Source organism: Squalius cephalus, assembly GCF_949319135.1.
Source record: "Squalius cephalus genome assembly, chromosome: 4".
NCBI lineage: Eukaryota > Metazoa > Chordata > Actinopteri > Cypriniformes > Leuciscidae > Squalius > Squalius cephalus.
The window spans coordinates 10,308,617-10,332,277 of NC_137125.1; the positions used below are offsets into that span (position 1 = coordinate 10,308,617).

At 40.0% G+C, this 23,661-nt stretch overlaps 2 protein-coding genes across 2 annotated transcripts; both read left to right on the top strand.

The window, feature by feature from the left end:
* The first annotated feature begins 1,108 nt into the window (after window positions 1-1,108).
* On the top strand, window positions 1,109-12,239 carry cct2 (chaperonin containing TCP1, subunit 2 (beta)). Its single transcript, XM_079869133.1, has 16 exons — window positions 1,109-1,221; window positions 2,003-2,077; window positions 2,168-2,233; window positions 2,309-2,420; window positions 3,278-3,354; window positions 3,441-3,553; window positions 6,396-6,598; window positions 7,530-7,630; window positions 7,720-7,847; window positions 8,594-8,697; window positions 8,892-9,011; window positions 9,111-9,239; window positions 9,322-9,425; window positions 10,875-10,974; window positions 11,060-11,201; window positions 12,169-12,239. Exons 1-16 carry the CDS (start codon window positions 1,219-1,221, stop codon window positions 12,197-12,199), a joined length of 1,608 nt encoding a protein of 535 aa, XP_079725259.1. The 5' UTR covers window positions 1,109-1,218; the 3' UTR covers window positions 12,200-12,239.
* An 844-nt stretch (window positions 12,240-13,083) lies between these two features.
* On the top strand, window positions 13,084-22,392 carry nots (nothepsin). The gene is made up of 9 exons (XM_079869153.1): window positions 13,084-13,200; window positions 13,910-14,093; window positions 15,171-15,288; window positions 15,370-15,488; window positions 15,607-15,803; window positions 18,251-18,373; window positions 18,448-18,601; window positions 18,712-18,810; window positions 21,898-22,392. Exons 1-9 carry the CDS (start codon window positions 13,145-13,147, stop codon window positions 22,078-22,080), a joined length of 1,233 nt encoding a protein of 410 aa, XP_079725279.1. The 5' UTR covers window positions 13,084-13,144; the 3' UTR covers window positions 22,081-22,392.
* Window positions 22,393-23,661: the final 1,269 nt, after the last annotated feature.

Consider the following 23,661-nt stretch of genomic DNA (forward strand, 5'->3'; position numbering starts at 1 on the left):
ATGAAACAAGCCATGAACAAAAACACAGAAACACTACAGTAGCCATCAGTTTGTGATTGTGTTGAGATTCATAGAGTATTAATAGCGCCCCCTATCATATAACAGTGAAAACACGGAAATGTTTTGTTCAATCATATTTTTTAATTATTTAGAATAGAATTTGAGGGGATTTTATGATACTATGCAACATAAAAAAAAAATGATTGAGGTATTTTACGGTTTCCTTTTCATCTGCTGCTCGTACCGCATAGTATTTTCTACTCTCAGTAGCCTATGATTTTAGTGCAATTTCTGACCTACTTATAAAAGTGTGTTGGTGTCTTAAATCAGAATACACATTTTGCATCATTTTCTTTTTACAGTATATGGATCGGATCTCTGGAGCATTTGGGGACCGCGCCGTGGCAGATGTTGCAGGGGGTTCACAAACTTTCAAGCACAGTATTTACCCACATCTTAGAAAATGATGTACTGATTCATTTTCATTTGCTTTATGGGACGGATGAGGATGTTCATTATAAAAAGCAAAGCACAGTCCATGGCCATCTCTTTTCTGCGTGGAAACGCTGCCTATCGTGTATGGGAGTGAGTTTTAGGGATATGTTGTCTCATAAATAAATACAGTCGAGGTTTAAATGATGTGTATTTATTAATGTGTAAATCATTATGTCATTGCACCACAGAACAGATCCAGCCTCTGATATGCACGCGCTTGTCCAGTAAATTATATCGGATTAAAGAGGTTAGGGGAACGTTCTCCAAACCAACAGAGAACGTTAGGATGTCTGTTCGGGAACGAAAAATTGGGATATCGCTAAAAGATTAGATCGATTAGTTTACTCCTCATTAATATAGAGTTTAAAAACATTTAGGTAGATTATACAATGAATTATAGGCTTATAATTAAAAGATTAACAGTATAATATGTCCGAAAACTGCAATAGACAAAAACATATTGTTTAACACAAAATACTTCTCTTAAACATCATGAAAGTACATTTATTAAATCATCTTTTTAGCTTATTAAAGTAGCTAAATCTAAAAAAAAATAAAAAAATGCATTTCTAATTAAAGCTGCTCAAACGCGTAAGCGCACTATAGGGACTTTTAAGTTGAAAAGTGTTCGCGCGCAGACAGGAAGCGGTAGATCTGTCGCGCATTTCCCCGCTCTGTTCTTCCTGTCTCGTGCGCGTCTCTTCTGCACATCCTATTATCATCATGGTGAGCGATTTTGTGGTTAAATCATAATTCAGCGGAGATATAATGAGTGAGATGTGGTGTAGTGCAGCGCGTGTGACGGTAGTGACTCGGTAATGTGATTTTGCCGCGACAATCGCACTTTATTCACGCTAAAGAGTGCGGGTTTGTGCGCGGCATGCGCGTGAACACGAACAATGAGTTGAGCCGACTGCGGTATGATGCTATAATGGACGTGTTTGCCTTCATTAACACATCTCGTTGTTTTATTTGTTGTGTGATGAGTTTACTCGTGTGTGTTTCGATAGTTTGTGTTGTGATGGATGGTATAAAATAGCGGATCATCGTCAGGGAGTTTCTAGCGCTTTCTGTGGAGGGCGTGGCCACTGACGTCACTGACCCGAGCATGAGAGTGCAGTTATATTATAAATTTATGCATATAATTATTAAAATAGTAGTAGCAAGATTTAAGTATGGAAGTATCTAATATTAGCATAATAACGAAATGAATAATAATATTAAAAATCACAGTTGCTTGAATGAATCCGTACTCTCTCTAGAAAGCTTTCTAATGTAATTAGTATGGAGAAAATGCCATAATGATGATAATATTTAATCAAAACTGTAGTCACTTGTCTATATTAGACAGGGTTTCCAGAATGACCACGCACTGAGGGACACTGACTGATTCATGGTTCAGATGATAAATAGACACTGACTTCATTATTAATATCAGAAGTGTACATGACATTATGCATGTGCATCAAGCCTTGATCGTGATCATAATATGTGTGTGTGTGTGCAGGCGTCTCTATCGATGGCCCCCATGAACATCTTCAGACAAGGAGCGGACGAGGAGAAGGCCGAGACGGCTCGACTGGTGAGACTCGTGCAGTGAACGTGATCATTAATAACCGTGATCATTAATAACCGTGATCATGGCTAACGAGAGCTCTCTCTGTGCTTTCAGTCGTCCTTCATCGGCGCCATTGCCATCGGGGATCTGGTGAAAAGCACTCTGGGACCCAAGGGCATGGTACGTGTGCCGGCGGCCGCCCCGTCATGATCATAACCGGTGAATATTGCTGATTAATGACCTCTGACCTCACAGGACAAGATCCTGCTGGGCGGCGGCAGGGACAGTCAGGTGACCGTGACCAACGACGGCGCCACCATCCTCAAGGCCATCGGCGTCGACAACCCCGCCGCCAAAGTGCTCGTGGGTGAGTCTCCCTGTGTGTGTATTCACTATGATAATAATAATAGTAATAAAATACATTAACCTTCTGGTATTGTTCATTTGGGAGTAATAAATTATTTTTTATGAAATAATGGACTATATTTAATTTGACTAGAGGTGTAACGAAACCCTCATGTCACGATTCGGTACATGTCTCACGATATGATATTATTGCCAGCTGAAGCTGAACATACAGAATTATTATTTTAGACTATTATATGCTTGCACTCCGTCACTGACCAGATATATTAAGCCACTTCTACTGGTAACGTCAGAAATTTGGCATTTTATTATTTAATTTTCATCAGCACCCACAAATATTCCCCCGTTGCATTATTACTCACTATAGTCAACATTATACATGGTAAAATCATCTGTGTAACCACTAGCCCTCTGTGTGAAGACGGCATATATTCCCTGGTTACTGAGAACAGTGTGTTCAGACATAATTGCTTGCTTTTATAAGGTTATGCATTTGGATTTATATGTAGAGATTATCAAAGACTGGTTTTTGACAAAAGTCTTTATAGATTGTACCGCACAAAAATTGCTCTGTATTTTCCATTAATTTCCTGTGCTGATCACGAACAACACGAGTGTGACTTTTAGGTTTTTTTAACAACCATTTTAGCTTTTTCGAAGTCCACATGTTTTTGTCGTTGACCACATAGCAAGTGAAAGGCCACCATGTTTCATTCTGATGAAGTTACGATTAACAAAAAATTAAAAATATTTTTTTTTTCTGTCTAAAATGACAGAGCAACACCAGAGATTAATTCCTGTAAAATATTATTCATACATGCGTCATGATGTGGTTGTGTGTCTGCTGAACCTGCGCAGACATGTCGAAGGTTCAGGATGACGAGGTGGGCGACGGCACGACCTCTGTGACGGTGCTGGCCGCTGAGCTGCTGCGGGTACGACTCTCTCACACACACTCACTCACTGTGTTTCCCGCCGGACGCCGCGCAGGCTTGATCGTGTGTGTGTGTTTGTGCCTTAGGAAGCAGAGCTGCTGATCGCCAAGAAGATCCATCCTCAGATCATCATCTCCGGCTGGAGGAAGGCCACGCAAGCGGCCCGTGACGCCCTGAGGGAGGCAGCAGTGGATCATGGGTAATGATGTGTGTGTGTGTGTGTGTGTGTGTGTTAGAACATGAGAGGCGTTGGACGTGAGTGTGTTTGATAGCCACGGATCGGATCATTTTTTTGATTGGCAAAAAAAGAGGTATATATATGAACATGAAGGTAACAGTTACAAGGTAAGGATTGATGAATATTAAATTAAAGATTAAATTAGCCTTTAAATCATTTTTCACAAAGATTGTTTTATAAAAAGATAAACCTCAAATATTTAAGCCTTTAAATCGTTTTTTATAAAAAGAATGAGTCAAAAAAGATAAATTACTGACATTTACAAATACAATGCATATTAGCTTATCTTTTATTATTAATAGTAAAATTCGGTCCAAATTTCCCGTGGCGTCTGTCGTTGCTATGCAACCAAGCACTGCGCTCTCCACAACGACAAAGTTTTAGTAGCTAATAGATTTCCACCACCGAAAAACGCTTGCTGTAGCTCTGCTACTAGATTTATTTACAGAGAAGAGAAAAACACCTGTAGTGTTTGTGGAGCGGTGCACCCCCATCCTTCATGTTGACTGAGCTTTCAATGTTGTTACGGAAAGGGTGAAGTTGATATGTTGGTTCTTGTCACATGAACTGCGGCATTCTGAAGAGTTGAGGTGTTCATCTCGCTGTGCCTGGAAAAAATGAGCATGTCGCTTCAATTATGAGCGTGCTTGCCGTGCGCCTACATTTGAAGTAACGAACTTGAGCGCGCAAAAGACACGACATGTGCCCCTTGACGAGCTAGTTACCTCCAATCAGGCCACGGAGACCCCTGCCATAGACAGTAAAAGATACGCAGCAAGAAGAAACACTAGTGGTTCACTGAAAAGCGCTCTGTTTCCATCCCTCTATATTAACTGTATTGACAGATGTCTCTCTATATGGCTATGGGTTTAGGTAGAGAACTTTAAACTGAAAAAATGAGAAGTAAAAAAAAAATAGTTTATTTAATGTCAGCAAACTATATGCAGATTCCGCGCGTTTAAGAGAATTCCGTTTTCATGTGTAAATTCCGTGATTTTGTCCGCGTTTTCCGCATTAAGGAAATCATAGGGCCCCTCTATTTTTTTTATTTTTTTTATTCTTCTCTTGTGGTGAACTAACTGATTCATAAATCAATTGTGAATATTGTAATTTGTTTATATTTTCACTAATTAATTTGCATATATTTGCTGACTGAGCCAGTCCAGATGTGTTTTTTTTCTCCGTTGTGTGTTAATGCGTCTTTTGTTGTCCTGACTGTTTTATGCTTTTGTGTTTGTTGATATAACTTGAAAACTTAAAATAAAATAGATTTTAAAAAGTTTTGTTTGGATTAGGGATGCACCGATACCATTTTTTTCAGAATCGATCCGATACCAAAAATTCCGAGTGTCGGTCGACATCAGCACAGATTTTTATTTTTATTTTAAATCAAGTACAATTTCTATAACTCTGTGTTGAACTGATAATAAGAACTGAAAAAAGATAAAAAATAAAATATATGATCATAATCTGACATAAATGCTATTATAAACTAGATTAGTGGATAATTCAGCAGTAAAATTTAGTCTAGAAAAATCAGAGTGCACAACAATTGTATAAAATCTGAACAGTTTGTGGGGAAAAAAAAAGTTTAGTGGGGAACAAATTAGAGACAATAAGTGTAACACTAAATCTGGTAAAACGTTACACATTGCTCTTTGTATTGTTGTAAAATACATTCATGAAAAACAAGATAACAAATCAAAAATGTCAATTATTTTATATATAGCCTACTATAAAATTGAGACATTTTTTAATTGTATAGCACAGCTGTTTAATGAGGTAGCAATGATAGATAGGACAGAACGGCTATTGATAATCTTTCATTGCGTCCCTGTATTATGATATGAAAGGCTCCAGTGCGGCACAAAAGCGCTTATGCGCATCCCGAGCGCAGAATGATGCTCTTGAACACGAGTCACAGGGTGCAGAGTGTCGAGTCCGCATTGAAAAGTTTAAAGCACAAGGACAATACAAATTGATGCGTAGTGTATTATACAGTATATATCTATGCAATTGTCTATTCAGCATTTTCTTTTAACAGTTTTAAATTTCAGTTACTGTGCGCGTGAAGAACAAATAGTGCTCTGACTTTACTGCAGTGTCGTGATCTAACAGACACCCGGTAGAACATGATTAAGGTACAGCAATAAAGTCCAGCAAGATAAAGTTGTTTTATGCGAAACCATAGACCTTTATCTACAGATCAAGTATAATAATAGTAACTTTTAATCATCTTGGAGAGAGTTTCATCGTGTTAACTGTCGTAACCGAACGCGACGCACTGTTTGATGCTGAATGAAGAATGACTGACAGCCGCAGCTGAGGGAAACATTTACGTGATCTTGAATTTAATGACTTAAATAGTAATTTCTATCTCACATTATAGTATATAATGGCTTCAAAACACTTTATTGTGCACGAAAACTTCTGGTGCTTTATAATGTTTGTGTGTCTTTTATGCGGCTTAACAATAACACTGAATAGTATACGCACAATATGGGATTTGGATCGGCCTCATCTGACCGATACCCGATCCGGCAAAAATGGCAGTATCGGAGCCGATACCGGTACTGAGTATCGGATCGGTGCATCCTTAGTTTGGATGTGTAAATTGGCAAGACAAAACATGTCCAAATGATAAACTATCCCTCTATGATGGTTAAATTTAGCATTTAAACCGCAAATCACATGCGTGCCGAACCGTACGCATCACCATCAACTGCGATCCTCTCCACCCCTAGTGTGTGTGTGTGAACAGTAGAGGCGGTGGACGTGAGCTTGTGTGTGTGTTTCTCCTCAGGAACGACGAGCAGAAGTTCCAGGTGGACCTGCTGAACATCGCACGCACCACGCTCTCCTCCAAGCTGCTGACGCACCACAAGGACCACTTCGCCCGGCTGGCGGTGCAGGCCGTGATGCGGCTCAAGGGCTCCGGGAACCTGGAGGCCATCCACGTCATCAAGAAGCTGGGCGGCAGCCTCACCGACTCCTACCTGGACGAGGGTGTGTGACGGACAGCTCATCCTACAGGCTTAATTCACCCAAACATGAGAATTAGCCCAGGCTTTACTCGCCCTCAGGGCATCCTAGGTGTACATGACTTCCTTCTTTCAGACGAAAGCTAGTTATTATAGCTATAAAAGTTTTAACTATGGCCGTTTTTTTTACACCTACGCATCAGAAGGCCTTTATCCGGAGCCGTGGGAATTACTTTAATGATGGATTGATGCACTTTTTTAATTTTCAAATGTTGGCCTCCCATTCACTTCCATTATAAATCTTGGATTAGCTAGGACTTTTTTTTAATATAACTCAGATTGTGTTTGGCTGAAAGAAGAAGGTCATGTACACCTAGGATGGCTTGAGGGAGAGTAAATCATGGGGTTACTTTCATTTTTCGATGAACTATCCCTTTATATAATATTAATAATTCATGCCTTCAATAAATACTTGCCTTCATCCTGATGATTCAACGCCAGTGTAAATGACTAATTTTTCACCCATATAAATTACACCTATATACAATTTTATATTCACCAATAAAAATGTTATCAGTCTGTATTTGAACATTTAAAATAGTTTTTTTTGGGGGGGCAGAATTGTAATGTTTTGAATAGTCTTTAAAATGGCCTTCATTAAGTAATGGGTGTTTTAATCTTTCTATAAATATAATTTCCCTCATTATAAATGTCATATTTCTTTATTACTTGTGTACAAAATATACTGTTGCAAAACATATCACTAGGTCTCATTATAGTTTTATATTCATCTCATCTCAAATAATAATAATGTGTTTGTAAAGTATCAGTAACAACAGGTGTTTAATTGATCTGTGAAAGTTGTGCGATTGGTTAACGGTGTGTGGCTCAGCCAATCAGAAGGCGGCACACGAGTAGCGTAATGGTCATGTGACTGCTCTTCTTGTTCTTCACAGGCTTCCTGCTGGACAAGAGGATCGGAGTGAACCAGCCCAAGAGGATCGAGAACGCCAACATCCTCATCGCCAACACCGGCATGGACACGGACAAGATCAAGGTACGGCCTCGCTCAGGCACTGAGCGCCAGTTAAACTGTTAAAGCGGCACCTTTAACACCAGTAACGTGAGTGTGTGTGTGTCCTGCAGATCTTCGGCTCCAGGGTGCGTGTGGACTCCACAGCCAAGGTGGCCGAGATCGAGATGGCCGAGAAGGAGAAGATGAAGGAGAAGGTGGAGCGCATTCTCAAGCATGGCATCAACTGCTTCATCAACAGGTGCTGTAAGAGTGTGTTCTCAGCCCTCGACTGATGTGTCGGCTGATTTCTGCGGCTTCATTAAGGGCCCAAATTTGCCCTCTTAAATTGATATCCAGAGGAATTTTTCCTTTTATAAGGACAGTTTTTTTCTAATCGTATTAAATGTGTGCATTTAGGCATTTGCGCTGCAGTTTCAATCACATATGCATAAAAAATTTGGAAAACTTAGATGACATAAATTCAGGCTCCCAGTAGGTGTCAGCAAAACGGCCGGTTCATTCAAGAACGTAGAGGCTGTCTTTATGAGTGTTTCATTTAGTCATTCACTCGACCATTTCCGTCAAAAATGCAGATTATTGATTATAAAATATCCAGTGTCTGGTTTTACCTTTGTAGAAAACATGGAAACGCCAAAGACACTTTAATTTATAATTTTATTGTATTTTATTAGACGGATGAGCAACTGTTTAGACAAAACTGTCAATTGGCTAACGTAGCATAATCAGATAGAGCTTTAACAGATATACAGCATTTCCTCCCATATACAATGTTTTAAAATGAATACTGCCATTTAGCAGCACAAGTCATCCAGCTTTTATTAATATATGAAAGTCTAATATTGATCTAGCTTCCTGCAGTGTGTCTCGTAGCAGCTACGGGGCGAACGCACAGAGTAACATAACTTTAAACACACTCTAATGTTTTGACCAAGTAAAACCCCAGAATTGTGGATGAGTGTGTGTTTGTGTGTTGTGGATCCTCAGGCAGCTGATCTATAACTACCCTGAGCAGCTGTTTGCCGCCGCTGGCGTGATGGCCATCGAACACGCTGATTTCGCAGGAGTGGAGCGCTTGGCCCTCGTCACAGGTACACACACACACACACCGCTGTGAAAACTATCCCAGTGTGCACTGCCCTGATCCTGATCACCAACTGTGTGTGACTCATTACCCGATCAGACTGGCAAAAGATTCAGAAGTTAAATACAAAGTGTGTTCATTTCAGAACTAAGTAGCGCACTGTTTTTAGCTAGCACTCATTGAGCTGGTTTGTTTGTGCAGGCGGTGAGATCACGTCTACCTTTGACCATCCTGAGCTGGTGAAGATCGGCCACTGTAAGCTGATCGAGGAAGTGATGATCGGAGAGGACATGCTCATTCACTTCTCAGGAGTGGACATGGGTAAGTGCTGGGCAAACACATCTAAGCCCTCGAGTCTTCTCCTTTGTTGACTGCAGATTTATCAGCAGTGTTGTGTCATTGATGTGTTCCCGTGTGCAGGAGAGGCGTGCACCATCGTCCTGCGCGGGGCGACGCAGCAGATCCTGGACGAGGCCGAGCGCTCGCTCCACGATGCCCTGTGTGTGCTGTCGCAGACCGTCAAAGAGACGCGCACCGTGTTCGGCGGAGGTCAGTACAGTTCGCCACGCCAGCGGCTCTCTGACCGGTGTCTGCTGGGACGCGCTCTCACGCCGGTGTGCTTGTGTTTCAGGATGCTCTGAGATGCTGATGGCTAGAGTGGTGTCAGATCTGGCCAACCGGACGCCAGGCAAAGAGGCCGTGGCCATGGAGTCCTTCGCTAAAGCCCTGATGATGGTGCGTCACGTTGTGTCAGCTGATATCTGGCTGTTTAGAGATGATCAGTGCAGGGATGCGGAGTTACTTCTCCTTAAGGATATATTTCTCCCCTTAAATTGGTTTCCATGTGTATTTTTACCTTTTATGAGTTTTATAAGTTTTCTTAACTTATTAAATACATCATATTTGTAGGAAATTTACAGTGCAATTACAATCACATAATGCATACACATTGGAAAAAAGGAAATTATGTGAAACTTAAACCACCAGAAGTTGTCAGTCTTTAATTACGGAGTCATTGAATTATTCACTCAACTGATTCGTTTAAAATTATTAATTAGTGAGTCATTGAATTATCAATTTGTTCAGTTATTAATTAGTGAATCATTGAATTATTCACTCAACCGATTAATATTATTAATTAGTGAGTCATTGAATTATCGATTTGTTCAGAGTTATTAATTAGTGAGTCATTGAATTATTCACTCAACCGATTCATCCAAAGCCTTTAATTAGTGAGTCATTGAATTTTTCACTCAACCGATACGTTTAAAATTATTAATTAGTGAGTCATTGAATAATTCACTCAAACGATTCATCCAAAGCCTTTAATTAGTGAGTCATTAAATTATTCACTCAACCGATTTGTTTAAAATTATTAATTAGTGAGTCATTGAATTATTCACTCAACCGATTCATCCAAAGCCTTTAATTAGTGAGTCATTGAATTATTCACTCAACCGATTCGTTCACATACATGGATTCATTCAGGAATTAAGCAAGAGTCTGTCTGTGTACAAAATTGCAAATTCAAAAGAAGTACCTACTCGGAGAGTAAGTTATTACACCCATCATGTTGCTTTGTCATGTGACCTACTAGCATTATTTGCGAAGTTATGCTATCATTCAGTGGCGAATCCTCTCCTGTTGCCTGAAGGGACAGTTAGGTGTCCACTGGATGTGCGCTTCAGAATGGCTGCTATTCACCTACTGTGAATTTGGACACACTACTATAATCGGGAAGTATGTGATGTCAGATAGAGCCCCTGACTGTATGAATGGATCATTAAATCATTCACTCGAACGATTGGTTTCAAAACACTTATTCATTCTGAAAAGAAGCAAGTCACTGTTTTAATGAGTGACTTGATGAATCATTCACTCAACTGATTTGCTATTTTTATTGGCGAAAAGAACAAAAACGGACACTATTGTGTCTAAAATGGCAGTCACTATTAACGTCGTGTATTGAACCGTTTGCTGATATTGGGGAAAAACGGCCCGCTCGCCTGTGATGAAGCTTCACTATATCATGTGATGTAAATGTATGTGTAAGTGCTTTTTGTGCCCCTGCATCTGTATATTGGGGGCATTTATTAGTTAATCTAGCTGGCACTTCAGCACCTGTTAGTTTCTGAATGTGTATCGGTGTCTGTTCTCAAGCTTTAAGGCTGCTTGTTGTTGCAGCTGCCCACCATCATCGCTGATAACGCAGGATATGACAGCGCAGAGCTGGTGTCCCAGCTGAGAGCCGCCCATCAGGACAACAAGATCACTTTCGGCCTGGGTAAGACACACACACACACACCTGATGTCAGGCTAGCCCGCGCCTCTGCTCTGACCTTTGACCCTTGACCCGTGCCGTCTGACAGACATGACCCAGGGCTGTGTGGGAGACATGGCGGATCTGGGCATCACCGAGAGCTTCCAGGTGAAGAGGCAGGTGTTGCTGAGCGCAGCCGAGGCGGCCGAGATGATCCTGCGCGTGGACAACATCATCAAAGCTGCTCCCAGGTCAGTGCTCTCAGCTTTATTCATACAGGACACACCGTAGGAGTTATTAGCTGTTTTTGTGCTTAATGGAAATGTCAAGATGGGCTTGTGTCCTTTTTTTTTTTTTTTGTCAAGCAAGTTTTATTGGAAGACAAAAACATTTTTTTTTTACCAATAAATAATAATAAAAAAAACATCCCATACCCGACCTGTTTACATTGACTTGAAAAAGTATGATAAAGAAATGTGCAAACGTTACATTATGTGCTTATATTCTAAAAATGCACATAAACATGATTGAGGCACATCATTTTTTATCTGCTAAGACATGCGCACAAACTGCGATGAGAACAGTTATAGAGAATAAACCCCTGGATGCGCAACACAAACCTCAGGTGGCTTTGCCTCAGCTGTGGATGTGATTGGATGACTGGACTAACCAGCGGACCAATGGCATTGCAGCATCTCGGATGTAGCTTTGGTTGTTCTGAAACGCCTGATCTAAAAGTCTGTCAACACCAGCATCCGAACACAAGAGAACGTGACGGCGTTTATCGTGTCTCGTCTGACGCTCTGAGGCACAGCTCCTTTATGATGGAGGTTTCTTCCCTGATTGAAGATTCTACCATGTTTACTAGATATTTTGCACCAATTTCTTAGGGAGAGACTATTTTGTTCTCGAGCACATGGGATGGAAATGCTTTATGCTAGATCTAATTTTGCTCAGAACTTTGGGTGGAAATCTAAATAAATGATGCAAACTAAATAAAATACGAGTTCAAACTCTGCTCTAAAGAGACAATAGTGTGATAGTCTTAAGTCAGTCTGTGCTGAGACAGAGACTCAGCTGAGAGGTTGAGGTATTTTTGTGTGTGTGTTGAGTTCAGTAACGGTGTAGATAACAGCTTCATCTGTTCAGGAGACTCAGCTGAGAGGTTGTTGAGCTATTTTAGCGTGTGTTTAACGTGTGTGTGTTGTTGTGTTTCAGGAAGCGTGTGCCGGATCATCACCCCTGCTGAACACACACCGCTAGCGGCCCGTGTATTTATTGACAGGAAGCGGATTCTCTTTGTTTTGTAGTTTCTTGTGTCGATGCACTTCTCGAGCATGTCTGAATGTCAGCGCTGGCTTTTGACCTTTTGTTTACTCAATAAAAACTGTCACGATCAAACCAAGCCTGTTGTGTTCGAGTCTCTTGCCAAGTCCAGTCAGCTTTATTTCTACAGTGCTTCACACGGGACAGAGTTTCAAAGCAGCTTCACCGGGACAAACAGGGAAATAACTCTGTGATGTGAGACCACTTCAGATTCTGCTGTAAAGAAGCTCTACGTGTTCAGTTACAGTGTTTGTTTCTGAATCTTTTTATGTCCATACAAATATTTACACATTAAGAAAAAATCAGTTGAAATTGAGAGGATGTTTTTTTCCTGAGTATTCCTCGTTTAAATGATTCATTTGTAGGTCATGCATAAATATAATAAACCTATTACATATTTCTACTAAACCTAAATAAACTGTGAATCCCGCTGGATCTGTGGTGCTCCTCATCGAGCTGCTTTAGGCGAGAGTTAATAAACATCAACATCCAATAAACCAACGTCTGGTTTTCAGGAGATGAACATCTTCAGCTTCTTGCATAGGCCTACTACTAGTTTTCATATTGTAAACATTGTGATGGTCTTTTTCTTTGAGCGTGTTCTGTGCAAACACCAAGTGCTGAATTTCTGTTTAATTTTGGGGAAACCGGAATGGGGAATAAGGTTTATATTTCAGAGAAATTTAGAAAAGCACAGTAATGTTAGCTGTTGTACTTGTGCTTGTGTCCTAAGCTCTCGTGTCTTCACCTCTGGTCTGTTTGCTGAGTGTTAAATCAACACGTGAAAGGGCCGCGGTGACCTGACATCTGCATTTAAACATCGGCTGGAGTCACTGCGGCCCTGAGTGAGCGTTTGATCGAGAGCACCATGAGGACCGGTCTGATCCTGCTGGGGCTGCTGGGCTTTGTTCAGAGTCTGGTGAGGTAAGAACAACACGCTTCATTGCTTTGTCTCTACTTTCTGATTAAAACGGGCTTACCTGCTCACTACTACTACAATAAATGCCCATGAATGATCATATTCTGAGTGTTTCAGCCATGATTTAACTATGGTTTTTACAGTGAAATCATACTAACTATAAAGACAATCATGTTTTTACCACATAATTGCAGTATAACCATTATAACTACAAAATTAGCCATGGTTTTAACTATGGTTTAACTATACATTTTTATTAAAACCATATAGCTGCAAGATTAAGAAATGGTTTCAACTATTTTGTAGAAAAACTCTAATAAACACAAAACTAAATACGTTTTCTAGTATGTGAACTGGGAGAAATTAATCATTATTTCAGAAAGAAAACTGTTTTTTACCAAATTTAAAAAGACTTTTGTTGTCACTTCTGAAATCAAAGAAATTGTGAAGATTAAAAAAAAAATACAGTAACAAATGTATTGCTCGTGTTACTTAATACTTTAATGTTAACTAATGAACCTTATTGTAAAGTGTTACAAAAACATTTTGTTTCCCAAATCTAAAAAGGCTTTTATAGTCACTTCTGAAAGCAAAAGAAATTGAGAGTTTATCACAGATACTGTACAACTATTAGGCCACAGAATGCCCAGTCATTCTCAATACGAGAGTAATTTCTGAGAGATGTGGTGGTGACGAGGTGTTGTCCCGTCCCAGGGTGCCGTTGAGTCGCGTGCCCCCGCTGCGGGGTCGCCTGCGCGCCGCCGGGCAGCTGGAGGAGTTCCTGCGCGAGCACCAGCCCGACGCCTTCTCCCGGCGCTACGCCCACTGCTTCCCCCCCGCTCAGCACTACCTGCGCACGGGCGGCAGAGCCAAGGAGAGACTCTACAATTACATGGACGTGAGCCGAGATCTGTGTTCATCTGCTGTTACACGCGCCAAACCTCATTCCTTCAAACACCGGCCTCGACGGGGCAGGATTAGACCGATGAAATCACGCGTTCAGAAGGGTCCCAGACAGCAACATAGTGTCGGCCCAGATCCGGGGTACCAGTGTACCTAATGTGGGCCGGACCTGGGCCTTCACTATGTTGCTGTCTGGGGTAACGGGGTTTGATGGTAATGGGGCTGACCGTTTTAGTTTAACAATGTCAGTCAGGAAAGATGCTTCTTAGAACGAGTGCTGATGTTTCTACAATTATCAGCTGTTAACTTTAAATCATGAGGGTTGACATCTTAAGATGGTCTTCATCCCATCTTGACTGGTAAAAAACAGCAGAGATGTTAAATTATCTTTAAAACATTCGCGTCTTCAAAGGATCATGACATTATGACTTTTTATTATTTATGGAATATACAATATATTTACAAGACAATGCATAACAATGGCAGCATTTAAGTATTTTAAATAGTACACTATCAACTAAAATTGATATATTTATAGAGATATGGAATAAATGCAACAACAACAAATCCCAAACTCAAAAGTTTGTGGTCGGTAATTTTTTTTTAATGTTTTTTTGAAAGAAGTCTCTGTTCAACTGGATATATTTGATTAAAAATATAGTAAAACAGTAATGTTGTCAAATGTTATTCCAGTGTAGCCTAAAACAGCTGTTTTCTATGTGAATATATAGTAAAGTGTAATTTATTCCAGTGATCAAAGCTGAATTTCCAGTATCATTACTCCAGTCTTCAGTGTCACATGATCCTTCAGAAATCATTCTAATATGCTGATTCGATGCTCAATAAACATTTATGATTGTTATCAGTGTTGAAACTGATACTTTTTTTTCAGGATTCTTTGATGAATAGGAAGTTCAAAAGAACAGCATTTATCTAAAACAGAAATCATTATAAATGTCTTTACTGTCACTTTTGATCCATTTAATGCATCTTTGTTGAATAAAAGTATTAAATTCTTTTAAAAAGGCCAAAGATTAAGACTGAAACTGGCTTTGAATCATGTGTTGTGAAGGCGCAGTTCTTCGGTCAGATCAGTCTGGGTAAACCGGAGCAGAACTTCACGGTGGTGTTTGACACGGGATCCTCTGACCTCTGGGTCCCGTCGTCCTACTGCGTGAGCCAAGCGTGCGGTAACTAACACACACATTCACCCGCGTTTAATGTGTGAACTGCCGTATGTTGATGAAGTGACCTGGCTGTTGTTTACACAGCGATCCACCACAAGTTCAAGGCCTTTGAATCGAGCACGTACGCACACGACGGACGAGTCTTCGGCATCCATTACGGCTCCGGTCACCTTCAGGGAGTGATGGCCAGAGAACAACTGAAGGTATCCGTTCACACTCAGCCCTAAAAGGCCATTTCTGAGGTGGACTGGCTCTCATGATCCTCAGTGGCCTCACTTTGGCAATAACTATATTGTATGAGAATGTCTTGTTTGGGTTCAGGTGGGCTCGGTGAGGGTCCAGAATCAGGTGTTCGGTGAGGCTGTATACGAGCCGGGCTTCTCTTTCGTCCTGGCTCATTTTGACGGGGTTCTGGGTCTGGGTTTCCCTCAGCTGGCAGAGGAGGTCGGCTCTCCTGTGTTCGACAGCATGATAGCGCAAGGCCTGCTGGATGAACCCATCTTCTCCTTCTATCTCAAGTAAGAAATCACCACAACATCACTTACTGATCCACACTTTGATGCTTTTTAATGAAATCAGGAACTTGGACACTGATGCTATGGCAATGGACTAAGGGCCAGATTTACCAACAGCTCGCGCAAACGTAAACCCAGGATTTACTAAAGACATGGAGTGAAAAATTAGACGTGGACCGGTATTTTTGCGGCTGACCTTATTGCATATGCATTTGTAGGAGTCTCACTTTCAGACACAAAATGTCTGGGAGGAAAGATTAACGAAAGCTGATTAATGAAGGTTTGCGTTATGCTTGAGGCTTTACACGGGTTGTATGCTGCATTTGTCTAGTCAATGACACTGACTCTTAAAATATGCCAGTAAGAGACTGCAGTTCATAAATATACCCCGGATTAATTGTTGACCCCAGGTAAATTATGAGCAATGTGAAACGTGAATCTAGATAACCCAGGATTGTGTTTACTCAGGGTTTACAATGACCAATGTAGTGTTGAACTAGGTTTTATCCATGGATGCTGCAGGTTATGTGATTCAGCTTGTAAAATGGTGTCATATTCTCAGATGTTTTGTTACGGGATGCAGAGAATATTAAGTAGAGAGGATCAGTCTATTCTCAAAGATCATGGGATTGTAAGCTCGCGCTCGATCGGCCCAAAGTCCGGCATCCGACCAGCGCGGAAGGTCTTTACGTGTTACTGTCCTTTTCTCGAGGCAAAGTATTTTTTGATTAAATGCAATACATTTGAATATGTATTCTCTCGTTATTTCATCTGACTCCATAAATGAAAAGGTTTTAATGATATCTGTGGATCATTAATTGTGAGCGAATGTTTGACTATTCCTTTTAACTCTTTAGTAAAATAATGTCAAAGTCAGTTACAATAATCAAATGTAACAATTTATTATGTCAGGTAAATGTATCATGCCAATTTCATAATCATTTCAAAGATAATCAATACAAAACATCAAATTCTCTGGTGAAGAGGTAGCTTTGTAAGTCAGTTATCCATAAACTCTTAAAAACCTTATTACCTTTTGTTTTACTTTTTTGGAAATGAGACATTTGTACCAGTCACACTGTGATATTTTAAATGATACCAAACATGAAAAATATTCTGTGATAATCATTCACATTAAACTATACATTTTCTTGGGTGAATTCAGGTGATCATCTGAGCATGAGAGAGAGGGGGTGAGGGGAGAGGGAAAGAGATGTAGATTAGATGACTCGGAGGTGAGACTTTAGTCTCGATGGTGCATGAGGAGGAGTTCAAATGGTAATTTCCAGAGAGGTCCTTTGTCCTCTCAGGGTCTGGTCGCTCTTTAAACAGACTGTCCGGCATTTTGTAGTTCTTACAGGATAAAGAGAGTTCCTCACGAGGACATGCAGAAAAGGTTTTCTTTCTGGTTCTCAAGAAAGATGGAGGGAATGGATGCAGTTCGGTCTCCATGTTATTGTGTACACGGTCGTCGAGGGTGGTCTGGTATTGTCGTATTCCAGTAGCGTAATGGTCATGTGATGGCGCTTGACAAATCAGGGAGCGAATGTGGGCCTTCGTTTCAAAGTCTCAATTTTGGTCCGTCTACAGTGAAACACAACCCCAGATTTCTCAAGCTAAAACTGCAGCGTTTCCAAAACTCTCCGTTTTCAAGGGTTGAAAGCTCTGGAGTAGAGTGGCGCCAGGCGTAACCGTAGCCGAAGTTATGCGTGTTAAAACGAAAACGCTCTAGTGTAAACAGGGCCTTAGGTTCCCTGAAAGAGGGAATGAGACGCCGCTCACTGTTATTCATCAGGAGAGGGACTTGTGTTGCAACTCTATTCAACAGAAAACAGTCCTGTCGAAAGATTAAGCCAGATTTGAAGCTTGTGACACATAAATGCGCACATCAACCGATCACTTTATTTAGCGTTCATGTAAACACTACGTTTGGATTCATCAATCAGAATGATTTCACCCTACAGGGTTCCCATAATGTCTTCTGACGTCTCGTTCATGAACATGATCATCAGGTTTTCTACATGTCACCCCTGTAGAGACATTCTCACATTCATGTTCATTTATCCGTTTGATAAGTCGGTTACACTTTATTTCGATAGTCCACTTTAGACATTCTACTAACTATTAGTAACTTGTCAACTCACTATCATTAGCGTATTAGTAGACTGTTATGGTTAGGTTTTAGGGTTAGGGGAATAAGTTGACTTGTAGTTGCCAAGTTATAGTCAGTAGAAGGTCTGTTGGGGGACCAACAAAATAAAGTGTTTGCAAATACAAAGCAGACAGTCCACTAATACTCTAATGACAGTTAGTTGACTTGTAGCTGCAAAGTTACTTATAGTTAGCAGAATGTCTAAAGTGGACTATCGAAATAAAGTGTAACCGATAAGTACTATAATGTGCAAAAATGATAGTATTTATGAGAGCGTATGTCCTGATCCCGACTACAGGAACGGCGACTCAAGCTTTGGAGGGGAGGTGATGTTCGGAGGAGTGGATGAAACACGGTTCGTTTCTCCCATCATCTGGGCCCCAGTCACTCAGAAGGGTTACTGGCAGATCAGATTAGATGGGTGAGTGTGACACAAGTGTCTTTAATGGAGCTGAACTCAAAGACCGCAGAAATCAGTGTGTTTGTTGTGTCCAGTGTGAAGGTTCAGGGAGCTCTGAGTTTCTGCTATAGTAGTAATCATGGCTGTCAAGCTGTAGTGGACACAGGGACGTCTCTGATCGGCGGCCCAGTGAAAGACATCATGCTCCTCCAGCAGTTCCTCGGAGGAACGCCTACCGTGGCCGGAGAGGCGAGTATGGATTGGTTATCTTCAGTAAAAGATAATCCAGTGAGCATGTGACTTCACTGATGTTGATGGACGTCTTCAGTAAATGAAGGCTTGTTTGTTTGTGGGTTTAGTATCTGTTAGACTGTGCCAGGATCAGGAGTCTTCCTGTAGTGTCCTTCATGATCAACGGTGTGGAGTTTTCCCTCACTGGAGAGCAGTATGTCAGGAGGGTGAGTACAACAAAACACAAACTCAGGGTTTACTTTGGACTTTGACTAATGGACTAATCATTCTTCTTTTTCCCTTGAGTCTATGGCAGCCCAAAGAACAGTGAATAAGAAAGTTATGAAATTTGCCACACAGTTTGAAGATTTACTATAGCAAACTTGGGAGTCTCAATCTCAAATTTATAGTACCACCCAAAGCTCAAACTTGAGGCCTACAAACAAAAATTGTTTCCCATGCAAAGTCCATTGCACCCTATGACATAATTTGGTCCCATTTTATCTTGGGTGTCTTTAACTGTTATGTACTACTAACATTTAAGTCAATAATTTGATACAATACACTTGAACTTGAACGCAATTTTACATTGTACTTATATTTTAAATTATATTTAATTTGATTTTTGATTTTTAACCTTTAATAATACCAGCTGACAGGGCTCTCTGAATCCTATGTTTACAGCATTAGGTGAGATTTTCTTTCTTGAGAAAAATCAACATGCATCTACTGTACCTAATATTTATCCAAATGAATAGATATTGAAACAAGATCAGACTCAAATCACAAGAACTGAATTGAAATTGTAAAATTTGTATCAAGCAATAATAAAAGCAGTAGCCAACCAGTCATTGCATGGTAACATGTTGTCACTAAACTTAATAAAATTGTTCAGTTAGGCTACCAAAGTTTTGACAATCACAATAGCCTAAGTGATTTAGACTAAAGTCCACCCTTGCCAAACTTGGTGTGTGTAATGACAACCATGAGCTGAGGGTACCTGAGCAGTTTCATCACAGCGCCACCTACGGGTCTTCTGAAACTGAAACTTCTGAAACATTTCTCCTAAAATCACTGCTCTCTTTAGATTCTGTGTGACAGATCAATTACCCAGTTTTCCTTTAGCATTGGCTGTTTGCCATAAAATGCTGTATTGTTCAAAGTATTGCTTTTTGTAATCATTTTTTGTAAACGCCTTTTCGTCAGATTTTCACCAAATTTAGCTCAGATCATCATTAGACCATGCTGGTTATGAAATTCTTGATAACGCAGTTCACTTCAAAACACTCATAAGATGTTTGGATTTATTACAGATCTCTGGCAGATTTAGTCACACAGACCGCACAAGCGGCTCATGAAGACACAGACTGGCTATTGTATCACACTTTCATTTGAGCATCTCAATGAAGATCGTGTTATCAGATCATCGGTTGCAGTGTAGTGAGAGAGAGAGTGTGAGAGGTTGCCAGATTTCACAGATTAAGTCAAACACCTGGCAGAAGCCGTATCCTCTTAAGAGAAAAGCTCTGTTTGGGGGATTTAAACTATTGACATCTGGCAACCTCAAACATGAACGCTTGTGGAGGCTTGTTACCAATGCAAGATAGTGCACATGACAAAACGAAAATAAACATTTCAGGATAAATAACCAGTTGCGACGGTTCTTATTAATGAATCAAGAGCAGCAGATTTAGTTATGAGGATTAAAATAAAATTAATCGTGCAGCGGAATACTGAAATAATTTGGTCTGAAATGATAAAACTAGTCTTTTTGTGTTTCTTGGGACACACGCTCTTATAAAATGTTCACGGGTTGACCTCTGTTCTGCTTGACATCATAATCTCTTGAGATGAATTGGTGCCGTCTTACATTTACATGTTCAAACTCTACCTCAGCCTCAGTGTTGGGGAAGTTACTCTTAAAAAGTAATGAGTTATCAGCTACTAATAACGACTTCAAGAGTGTATGTAGTGTACTGTTCTAATTATTCTCTTTTAAAAGCATTACTAATCACTTTCTAAATCCCATATCAACCTCGACCAGTTGAACAATACAAAGATGGAAATGGTTCTTTTAAATAAATAATGTACGATTGCATAAATTATTCTTGACCTGACCAAGTACTTGTGGGGTTTTAATGTAACCTCCTCCCTTTATTTCAACATTGGATGTTTTTCAGATGTTTTATGTAGAATTGTTCTATAGTCTCTACAGCACTGATTCTCAATGCAGGCTCCCTCGAGTGGTACGGTTGTTATCATCATTGTTCAACAAGTCTGTGTTTCCCGAAAACATCGTTCTAACGAACATCCCTCTAGTGGTGCGCAGAGGAATCACTGAATTAAATATTAATTTTACTGGTGGATGATGAAATGATGAAAAGTTCAACGAAACTGCTATTGTGGTTTCAATCTGGCAAGAGAAGTGCGGATCAAGGGTGTGTTTCCCAAAAGCATTGTTAGCCAACTATGGTCGCAAGGTCTGTCGTTATCAGCAGTTAATCGAGTCAGTGTTTCCCGAAACCATCGTTCTAACGAACATTCGCAAACAACATCACAAAGTTGTGTGTTTGATCGACAGCTCTCGACCTGTGGTTAGAAATATAGTGTCTAGTTTGCATGACGTGGACTCAATAAATCCTTATCTTGAGCAAAATAAGCAATCTGACATTCAGCACAATCTATATCTTTTATTTAAAATACATACAAATATCATTTACATCTTTTAGTTTGTCAAGAGATTTAAAGCATGGTTATCGAAGAGTGCGCATGTGTGAACGTGCTCTAGTATGTGCTCTACAAGCTTATGATTGAAATAGTCCTCAGATGTCATGTCTGTAATTTATAGCAAAACATCTAGCATTAAAGGGTATTACTAATTATGACTCGAACGAACTACATCAAATTTTGATTTATTTGGAGTGGGAGAGGGGAAGAGCCCAGGCCAAGTGTGTGTATCTTAGCAATTAATGCATGAAACCACTTTTAGGTACAGTAAATTTTAATTGAATCATTATTTAAGTTTTTTATTTACCTGTATGTAAGCAGTGTTAATGTTCAAACTGTTAATAAATATTCTTATCAGGACTAAAACTGGCTGGTTTTGAGCTGTGCGTAACTGTAGCTGAATAGTTTAGGCCTACTACGCTACTGTGTTTTCATATTGGTCATTATGGCGGTACTTGGAGAGCCAAATATTTTCTGAGGTGGTACTTGGTGTAAAAGATGAATCCCTTGCTTTACTGGACTATTTCAAGGGAAAAGCTATTTAAATGAATGAATGAATGATTGATTATGCCTGGTTTTCTGTGTAGGAGATGCTGAACAATAAGGAGATCTGCTTCAGCGGCTTCCAGTCCATAGACTTCCCTTCTCCCGCGGGAGCCATCTGGATCCTGGGGGACGTGTTCCTTTCCCAGTTTTACAGCATCTATGACAGGGGTCATAATCGGGTGGGATTGGCTCGTCTCGCAGGAGCGGCAAAGGTCATCGTATAGATCACACGGGTCGCTCGTCTCTGAACGTGCAGAAGAAACTAATGAGAGTGTCTGACATCCTCCATTAAAACATTAAACACCATCTTTACTCTCTCTTTACTCTGTCTGTGGCGCCATTAGAAAACTGCACGTGACATTAAACACATTCATCATGATTTTCATTGGATGAAAGCGCAGAGATTTAATTTGTCCCATCATGCAACTGCATCACAGGTACAATGAGATTACATGTGAAGTTCATCACTTCAAACCTGATGAAATATGTGAGATGTTTAACAAAAGTAACAAATGTTACACATTTTATATATATATATATATATATATATATATATATATATATATATATATATATATATATATATATATATATGCCCTTTCTTATTTTGATCAGTTGATGTATTTTGCTCGTATGTCCAGAAACTGTCATGAAGGTCTTCTGAGGTATTGAATATTATTTCACAGTGCAGTATTGCATTTTTGATGATGCCTGTTTGTGATCATTTGAAACTCAATGGTAATATTGATAGTAATAATGATTAATGTGACACTACAATAAGAACTGAATATAGTTTGAGAAAAGCACAGATACACACCGCCACTCATAAACACACACTGATCTGACTATCTATATGAGGATCCATTACACACATTTATTCTGACATGTTATTTCACTGACAGAAGTTCAGCTGTGTTATTAATGTAATGAAGAGACAATAAGAGACTCTAGAACATCATCTCACTGTCACTGATTTATCATGCAGCTCAAAGCATTATGGGTAGAGTCTCTCATCAGTCTATTCTCATTCATCAACACAGTTTCACTGATGATCCCTCATAAACCGTAAACCCAGGATAGAGCGGCTGAGTGAATGTGGTCTGGACTGTGTGTATGAGGCTCAGTGTGTCAGAGACGCTGTAGAAGGACAGAGTTCCTGCACTTTGATAATAGAGGCAAGAATAAGTCTGAAACCTGTGAAAATATGTGGAATTCTGCATTTTTCCCATAAAATGTTGCCTGATCTTAATTTTTTAATGTCTTTGGTCTTTGCAGGTTAAAGATGCTACAAGAACAATGACTTGATACTAACAATCCATCCACAGACACACTCCTGATACATTAGATACATTAGATGCTCCATACATTAAATGACCCACAGCAGATCTATAGACCTGGCGGGTTTATGAATGTCTGATGTAAGAGTTGCGTGTGTGTTTGTTTTTTTGATTTATGGGGACAGAAATTTGTATAATGACATGGGTATTACACCGGTATTACAATGTCAACGTGATTTATGAGTACTTTTCCTATATTTCCTCATATTTCAAAACATACTAAACAGTTTTTTATTAAAAATGCATAACATTTCCTGTTATGGGTAGGTTTAGGGTTAGTGTGTGTGTGAGTGAATGAGAGCAAGTGAATGAGAGCAAGTGTGTGTGTGTGTGTGTGTGTGTGTGTGTGTGTGTGTGTGTGTGTGTGTGTGTGTGTGTGTGTGTGAGTTAGTGTGTGTGCGTGAGTGAGTTAGTGACTGTGTGTGTGTGTGTGTGTGTGTGTGAGTTAGTGTGTGTGTGTGAGTGAGT

What these genes read in the sequence shown, in the direction of transcription:
- cct2 (XM_079869133.1), top strand. An exon ending in CGCCGCCAAAGTGCTCGTGG is followed by an intron (nt 2,421 to 3,277) that starts GTGAGTCTCCCT and finishes GAACCTGCGCAG; the next exon opens with ACATGTCGAAGGTTCAGGAT. An exon ending in TGGACACGGACAAGATCAAG is followed by an intron (nt 7,631 to 7,719) that starts GTACGGCCTCGC and finishes TGTGTCCTGCAG; the next exon opens with ATCTTCGGCTCCAGGGTGCG.
- nots (XM_079869153.1), top strand. Translation starts at nt 13,145, where the DNA reads ATGAGGACCGGTCTGATCCTGCTGGGGCTGCTGGGCTTTGTTCAGAGT. An exon ending in GACTCTACAATTACATGGAC is followed by an intron (nt 14,094 to 15,170) that starts GTGAGCCGAGAT and finishes TGTGTTGTGAAG; the next exon opens with GCGCAGTTCTTCGGTCAGAT. An exon ending in CTGCGTGAGCCAAGCGTGCG is followed by an intron (nt 15,289 to 15,369) that starts GTAACTAACACA and finishes TTGTTTACACAG; the next exon opens with CGATCCACCACAAGTTCAAG.